Source organism: Gavialis gangeticus, unplaced genomic scaffold (assembly GCF_001723915.1).
Source record: "Gavialis gangeticus isolate Ggan-Ray unplaced genomic scaffold, GavGan_comp1, whole genome shotgun sequence".
In the NCBI taxonomy this organism is placed as follows: domain Eukaryota; kingdom Metazoa; phylum Chordata; order Crocodylia; family Gavialidae; genus Gavialis; species Gavialis gangeticus.
Window position 1 is genome coordinate 158,530,188 of NW_017728992.1, and position 8,937 is coordinate 158,539,124.

General features: G+C 35.6%; 1 protein-coding gene across 1 annotated transcript in view; it reads left to right on the plus strand.

Moving 5' to 3' along the window:
* MTDH (metadherin) overlaps positions 1-8,685 on the plus strand; it is a gene marked incomplete at its 5' end in the record, with an annotated part of 39,332 nt that extends 30,647 nt beyond the window's left edge. The window contains 5 exons of the mRNA XM_019519384.1: positions 2,007-2,134; positions 3,205-3,324; positions 4,352-4,471; positions 5,277-5,433; positions 5,769-8,685. Of these exons, the coding sequence (XP_019374929.1) occupies positions 2,007-2,134; positions 3,205-3,324; positions 4,352-4,471; positions 5,277-5,433; positions 5,769-5,839 (596 nt within the window). The remainder of the gene's footprint in view (positions 1-2,006; positions 2,135-3,204; positions 3,325-4,351; positions 4,472-5,276; positions 5,434-5,768) is intronic.
* Between the last annotated feature and the right edge of the window lie 252 nt (positions 8,686-8,937).

Here is an 8,937-nt window from a genome sequence, read left to right on the forward strand (position 1 = left end):
CCCCCCCCCCCCCCCCCCCCCCCCCAATTTCTTTCTCCTGCAGGCTCTCCCTGCCCCCTTACTGTCATTTCCTGCTTTCCCTGAGCAAATGGAAGTGAGGGGGCAAATTTGAAAACACTTGAAGTAAACATTTTACTGTAATTTTGTGCATAGGCAGTTTATTACAGGTACCCGTGGATGTAGTTCATCCCGAATTGATGCATTTTACCTTTTTTGAGACTGCTGCAGACTTTAGCAAAGGTATTCCTTAAACACACTTTTAAGCAGCACTTCTGTATCTACTTACGTATAGTACAAACACCACATGATATTAATCCAAAGCCAAAGGCTCATGATTTACCATATAGTTCATTGGGCCAGGCCCCACCAAAGTCAATAGAATTTCAAGACGTGGCTCAGAACTGCTCGGTAGGTGTGTGCGCTCCAGATACCACCCCCCTAATACCCACAAAGGAACCATGTGTTAATTGGCCCCCCACTCAGGACTGGAATTGGGAGTTCTTGTTTGTGAGTCCAAAAATGTATGTTTAGATGAGGCGCAGGGCAGTGTGTTCCAGCTCTACCTCATAGAGCCACGCTAATTGTATGCGACAGACTGAAAGAGGGGGTAACAGAGAAGGATTCTGAGCGAACTGTTTGGGGCCCCTATTTGGTGATGTTTGTCAGACTTTTTTAAGGCTAGTAAAGAAGCAGGGATCATTGGAAATAGGAAAGAGGTGCAGCTCAGCTGTGGGAGTGAAGAGGAAGTCAAAATGTAGTTGATGCAGTACCTGGCAATAACTTGAAAAAGCATTGGTACTGAGGGGAGCTAAGGGCAGTACTATGTGTGTTATTCATGTGGGCTGCAGTAACCTATCCTTGTGGTGGGTTCCCGTCAGTATTTTTGCCCAATATGGGCCACGGGTTGTATAGTTATGCTTACCGTTTAATCAGCTTTATAGTTGGTTTCCATTACTGAGCACATGCTGCTTTGGCAGCAGTTTAGTGATCAATAGTGTATTTAATGAAGTTTCCTTATATTCATATAAGATAAGTATGGTAGCTCTCACTATCAACATAGTGCATGTTATTAGCTCATTCGCCTAAAAAGTGATTACATTGTGCTGCTGCCCAGAAAATATTATCCTGTTGACTGTGTTGCTATAAGCTTAACAAGGTCATATTGTCTCAAATGTCAAGCAACAAAAGCACAGTGGTGATAGAAGCAAGAGTTCAGTCTGTGGGTTGTGGACACTTGTGTTCTCTAATTCAGGTTAGATGAAAATAAGGGAGTTTGTTGCATACCCAGAAATGAGCTTTAATAATAGAAAAGAATGTATAGATTTTTCTGGGGACCTGCAAGTGAAAAGCCAGTAGTTTTGGTAAAGATTTGTTTTAGTTTCATCAGTCAGTAATTGGACCACAGATCAGTTATAAGCCAACTTACTGCCTGTGGTAGGAAGGAGATTAGTCTTGAGGGTACATAATACTGGTACGGTTGGATATATAGAGGAAAAGATTGTATACTCCGTGTAAATTTTCTCCTAATCATTGGTCTGTCACTTACCTGAGTTCAGTATATTCATCTTTTTTTTTTTAAATTAGGTGAAATGTAGATAAGAACTTTTTAATTTTATTTTAAACCTTGCCATAGTTGATTCTTCAGAAGATGTTTACATCTCTTTGCTCTATGCTGGGTATACTGAGAATAAGAGAATCTTTGTCTTGTTCATTAGCTGGCATAAGCTGTTTTAAAATTGAATTGCTGCCAGTATTTAGTAAAGGTAGGCTATAGACTTCTTTCATACTGTTTGTCAATAACTTTACACTCAATGTAATGATAATAGACCATCATCATAAATTTGTGCAGTCGTTGCTGAAATAAACCAATGGCAAAATGGAACAAAGGCCTGCACGTTTTGGATAAAAAATAGTGTGCAAGAATATCAGTAAATTAATTTCAGGATGGAAACCAGATCAGTAAAACAAGCACCTCTGCTTAAAACCTGTCTCTCTAATCTTTGTAGATGGACTGTCTTCTGCTGATCCCAGCTCTGACTGGAATGCACCAGCAGAAGAATGGGGAAATTGGGTAGATGAAGAAAAGGCTGCTTCTGTTGCACAACCTGAAGAATTATCATCTGATGTTCAGAAGGTAGATGGCAACCTAAGTTATTCCCTACAAAATGCCCTAACTTAGACTTTACCAACTTTTTGCATTTTTGTAGTGTCCATCCTGTGTACTGCTCCGGTCTCCTTCCTTTGTCCAGTTTGCAGCTAAGCTTTCTACTTCCTGACCCCTGCTTCCTACCTGATTTCCTGCTTTGCCATCTGTTCCTGTGCTGCCTGTCCCCCCACTCCCCACCCCTCAAATCTGTTGCATGGCACATAGAGAGGCTCCCCTTGCCACTTGTGCCATAGGTTGGCCATGCTGGGTATAGTGCATGTGGTAGCAATAGAGTCTAATTCCCAAGTTGCGTGCACCCGTCAGTTATTAAATATAACTGATATTATTAATGGCAAAAATGTAATCAAGAAGGAAGACATTAAGTATTTTCAGTAATTGATTAGACTCCACTCTTCATCTGTTTAGTTTTATAGCAAACAATTATGGCGTCACAGTGCATGAAATGTTCACTTTTGAAACCAGCTCACTGTTGCTCTCTATTGGATGCAAATCTTTCTTTGTAATACCCCCTTGCCAATATTTTACCCTGTATAGCCCATGATTTGTATGGTCAAGGAACTGCTGATCCCATGTGCTCTGTTTTTACATGTAGCTTCTGCAAGCCCTACCCCATACAGCTGCAGGTGGATGAGATGATTTTTAAACTTCACTATAACTTACTGAATCTACTCTCTAAACCCTGAAAAAAAAATTTACAAAGGAGCAGGGTATTCATTGTAGGAAAAACACACAAAATAACTTATGCTAATACCAAGAGCTGTCATCATAGTGCTTACCATATCTTTGTTGTTAATCGCATAAAGCAAATGTACGAGCGTGGTCATTTTACTATACATATTACTGTCAGACTGACTTACCAGAGCCTGTAAAGAATGGCTTTCTTTTCAAAATGGCCTTAATTTTACTAGTTCAATTTAATCCGTCCACGTGTATCATTAAATACAATTTATACAAGAGATGTACTTGCTCACAATCTGTGTCAATGAAAAGTAGTGAAATGCTTACTATAGACTCAGTCTCTTGCTTTAAATATTAAGGCTTCAGATGATGAGAGAGAAAAAGCAGAGCCAACTCTTCAGAGTTCTACCAGTGGCAAATCCAAGAAAAAGAAGAAGAAAAAGAAGAAGCAAGGTGAAGAAGCTTGTTCTCCTGCACAGGTAAAATGAAAAGGGATATATATTTTTTGTAATACTGACTCGTAGGGCAAAATTCTTGGAAATTATGAAAGATGCACTGTTTCTTAGCGTTCAAATCTTAACAACCAACAGTAAAATAAATAACGATTCTTACAATGATTGATTAAGTCATAAATCGTAATGCTAGCTACATACAGTTGCGTGACTATTTTACGGTCAACATGATTCAATTCTCTTGAATAGTCCCTCGTTTTAAGTGCATGATAATTGATCAGCAGGATTCCTGAAACATAAGGAAAATATAGGTGGTGGTCTCAAACTCAGTTTCGTTTAATCTGAACTAATATACCCTTCTTTCAAATAAATTGGATTCCTTATTTCCCTTAAGGATGCCATTTAGCAATCACTGGTTTCCTTTGCAAAGGAAGCCCACTCACCCCTATATTTTGGAAGATCATCTTCTTGATGGACAATTTTAATAGCTAAAGAAATAAGAGATGGAAGGTCTTTTGGCAGGTCTGCAGCAGAATATTGTGAAAGGCTGTTTTAACTTTATTGAAGGTATAGAAGTAGCTTAGTGTATGTAAAATCTTAAGTGGCCATGACTTGGAGACAGCTAGGAGAATCTAAGAAGTTAGTTGCTATCTGGCAGGAATAGAAGTTCCAGAGGTCACCTTTGTAGCTAACCGTTTGAGAAGTCTTGAGGAAAATCTGTTTTATTGCAGAGATTGAACTATTTTGTCTACAGTAAATTTGCCTAAGATACTGCCTTCACTATTGAACTATTTCAGTAGTTGAATAGTTCACTATTGAATCTTATTTCAATAGTTGTGCTGCATTCTAGAAGCTGTATATAATGCTGGCATACAGTGGATGTCCACCTGAATTATATTAATATTTTCTTTAAACTTTTGGGAATGTGTATTTGTTTCCTTTAGCTTAATGTCATGAAAGTTAGTCTGGTTAATATTTTAAGAAAACTGAGTTACAGGTACAAAAGCATGGGACTCCCTTTACAGTTCTTGGCTCACCCCTGTCGTCTTTGTAGGATGCTGAAGAACTGGATAGAGAAGCTGGAGATGAATTTCAGGAGGATACCTCAAAAACTCAACCCCAACAGGAAATAGCTTTTTCTTTGAAGACCATGAGCACTAGTGAACCAGCTGAGGTAGGGAACAAAAAGAATCAAGATAATGTTATAAATCCTGTTTTGACATAACAGAAGTGAAGAATATGGAAACATAATTGATACCAAAAAATACATTATAGTAATGTGGAATGCAGGGGTCAATATAAATTTTCAGTACTGCTCAAGTTATTAGGCATTTCTTTAAAAAAAAAAAAAAAAAAAAGTTATAATAAAAGATTTCTTGTAATCTTTCCATGTTCTCAAGTCCTATATGCTTAAAATATTCTTTGATTATCTCATTGGAGTTTTTATTATTTCTCATCATGATGATAGAACCTAATAATCTTGCTAGATTACTTTCAGCAGTTTCTTTTTCTTGCTCTATGTTTTAAGGCTATGGTTCTCAACCTCAGTAGCCTCAAGGCACCCTTCATTAAACTTGAACCACCCCTTAGAAAATGCTAGCAAGGTCTTTGTTTTCACTCATTTTTTGATATGGAAAAGTAACACATCAGCCTTTCTTCTGTAAAGAGCTCAAAGGCCACAAAATGTCAGTTTGGATTTTTTTGTTTTGTTTACGGCACTCCAAAGCACTCTTGAAAAGATATCAAAGTACCCCAAGGTGCCATGGCAGTGTGGTTGAGAATTTTGCTTTTAAAGAGTCCAATCTGGATTGGATTTGATTTGAAGTCAGTTTTGTCACTAGAGGGCAGTCTTAGTCCTACAGTTCTGGTAAAAGTTTTTTCAACAGACTAAGTATACAACAAAATTGCATAAAAATCTTTGTTGTGAAAAAGATACTTTTTTAGTTTAACCTGAAAAAAATGTTTGCCTTTTAAAATAGCCTGGGGAGGCTCCCTCACTTGCTGTTTCTACTGAGCCATCTGTAATTGTATCAGAGAGTGATTCTGAGAAGATCGCTACCCAAGTGCCACAGATACTACAAGAGACAGATGTTTCCAGTTCTAATATTAAGCAAAACAGTGTGCCTCCTCTACAGAGTAAGTATTTCTCAGTATGGGAAGTTGGGTTTTGTAGCTACTAAAAAAAAAAAAAAAAATGCATGTTGGTTAGCGCTCTAACATGATGGGCTTCAGTACTGTATGTTAATTTGGGTGGTTCAGTATTTAATTTAGCAGAGGAAGAGTTAAGTCTCCTTGTAACAGATAGCCAAGTATAACTTTAAAAGGCTGTTCTTTTAAAAACATGATTTATTTTATATTCCTGTATAACACCTTGCATTAATATAGAATGTACTGATCAATATTTAAGCAATTTGTGCTCAAATTATTTACTACAAAGCTTAAGGAACATTTTTTTATTGCAACATTTTTAGCCAAGTCTGAAGAAAGCTGGGAGTCCCCCAAACAAGTTAAAAAGAAGAAAAAAGCAAGAAGGGAAACGTGAATTTCCTGAGATGGACATATGTTGCTTGAAATACTGTCATGAAGATTATGCTGTTTATGCAATAATTTGTGAACATGTACAGAATTTTATATAAATTTCAACTGATTTTTAAAACAACTGCTGTGAACACAACCATCTTTAAAAAGGAATCCAAGGAAAGTAACTTTGTGATTATAGAAAACAGCAGAACATGCTACATGCTGGAGAGAGACTTTGAAGAGTCTGTTTTTCCAACTTACGGTGAAAGATGTTAACTTAAAAAAAACAAAACAAACTGGTTTTACAACACAGTGCCCTGTTTACAATAGATTATGTCCTATCTCATCTGCAGTTGGGAATAAAGGATTGATTTTAAGGAAGGGTTTTCTGTAAAATAGTTGTCTGTATAATAGTGGATGTTTCTTGCCCCTCTTTTGAGTGGTATATAGAAACACAGAATGTCTACCATTTGGATCTGTTTCATGCCTAAATCAAAGTGCTTTGATTAAATACGTAATCTGCCATATCTTTACAATATGTTGGTTAGCAAAGCAGCTAACCATTAAAGGAATCACAAGTGCAAATAAAATCATTAAAATCATTTGTACAGTTAAACCTTTATGGTTTATTATACAAAGTTAACATAATAAAATGGCTTTTGGTTAAAAGTTTGAGAATGCGATTAAAGCTTGAGTGGTTCATGAAGTTATTTTTTATAGTCTCTTACATTACTTGAATTGTTCAAAGTAACAGTATATTTTTAAGAATGCGGCAATGTGCATAAAATTAATTTCACTGTTTTCTGCTTCATCATATAGCTTTTTTTTATTTGGTTGGTGGGTTCTGATTTACAGCTAAAAGTCTTTTCCTGGTTGATTTTTCTTTAATACTTAAAAATGAATTATAAATGCAAAATTTCCTTTTCCTTTAGCATTTACTAACTTACCCTACCTGTTTCTCTTCCCTTTTTCTTGGTTAAAACAAAAAATAGCAAGGTAATCCGTTTTCATTCACAAATTATGCACTGATTCAAGCATTTGGTGGCAAAATTGAAAAACGGCTTTGGACTACTTTTAATCAACATCGTCAAGATCACAGGTTATCAGGAGTACACTTTTTTCTTTTCCTTTTTTTTTTACTGCCTTAACCTATAGTTAGTTATAGAATGTGCATCTAGACTTCTTGAAGGGGATTAGTGTTTTTATAAGAAATTTCATGCAGTTATAGCAATTATAAAATAAAGAACCTTTTCCCACTTTTAACTATTGATTTTTTTAAAACGGTGTTTTCAGATGTCATTATTTTCAGGCACTGTGTAACTACATGGTATCAAATTAGCAAGTATATTTGTATCTATAAATGGTGCATGTTCAGCCATGTACACTGTAAATGTGCTCTACAAAACTTGTATGTTTGATAAGGACCATAATTAACATCACTTGATGAATTCTGTAAAAGAAAGGCCATGGTTTATTTGATGTGATTGGCTTTCATTTTTGTGGCAGAGAAATGAAAAGGTAACAAATGGCACTGATCAACCATCCGGTATTGTCTTCTGCTTGCAAAGCAGAAATAATAGTTAAAGAAACAAGCTGGTTTTTATTGTACTAAAGACATGCCTTATTGAGAGCTTTCCTAATAAATGAATATTAACTTATGCAGGTGCTAATACCTGTATCAGGAACATGGCAGTTTGTTTACATGTTCAGAAATTTTGTTCAATTCTATTCTAAATTTGTTATGAATGATAAATTGAGCAATTTGATAGTATCATTTTACTTACTGAGGAGAGAGTAATACAAAAGCTTTGCCTATCAGTTCCATGTAAACTAACTTCAGAACTGAAATATTTTCAACAGGGATTTCTAAGATGTTTAACATAGTCATGTAATGTGCATTGCTGCTTGTAAATTAGATTTCCATTTTGCTTACTTCTCCATGTGACAGAAGCAGGTCTTTAAATTCATATGTACAGTGAACTTCCAAATTTTTAATAGTAGTCCCACCCTGTACATTTTTATTAGATGTGGCTTTCTGAAAAAGGACTTAAAGACCTTTACAAAATAATGTGTTGACTACAACTGTATAAAAACTGATTTAGGCATTTGCCTTTGGAAGGGTATTGACAGTTCAGGATTGCCAGAATAAGTCCTTGAATCGTTCAAAATAGCAATTTATATGCATTGTACTTGCAGCAAGCTGCTGCTTCTAACTTGCACAGCAGTCTGAACCTTTCCAGCCTTCCCTTTCAAATATCATCCATTTAGTTGTTCATCTACTTGTGGTGTGTTGTTTTTTTTTTCATTTGTGTATGGATTGAGTGTCTTGGAAAGTTAGACACTTATTTTTATTCAACAGATGCTCCAGAGGAAACAGTAATAATGGAAATTATCCATGAATGGAAACTGAGTTATCTATTTAGATTGTCATTTTACTTTTACCCAAGGCAAGGAATGGCTAATTTTCATAATAATAAAAAATAAAACACATTTCATGCATAGGTACCTTCAGCAGAAAGAGAAACCAATACTGTTTAAAGAAACTAAGTCTCATTCTCTTAGATGCATGAAATATTTTCATAATATGTTTTTGTAATTTTTCTGAAATGGTTTATACTGCACAACTGTATGGAAAGTGTGGTTGTGATGTGTAATTAGATAGTTACTGTATGCTCTCAGGTTTTGTTTTTTTTCTGGGAAAGTGTACAGGATTCATGTGCTTGTTACAAAGCTAGGAATCTGAGTTGACTTGAGACGAATGAAAACTTTTGGATAGCTCTTTTTATAAACCTAAAGAAAAAGTACAATAGATAAACATTACTTAAATGTTTACTAAAGAATGTATACATTAAAAACAAATTTTCAAAATGCTTCATAGGAATACCTTTAGTATTGATATATTTGCAACTGAACTGATTTTCATTGGAAGCTACCATTTTGCTCCAGTTCCCAGCTAGAGGTCTGTTCTGATGACTAGGACCTAGGTGAACATTTGAATGCATATGACTAGCAGATCAAAGTTCATTAAAAATAGAGTGCTTTTCATTCAAGTGGTTTAACAAATCAGGCTTTAAGTTGAATAAGAATTAACATGAAGGGAGGAAAAACCTTTTTAAAGTC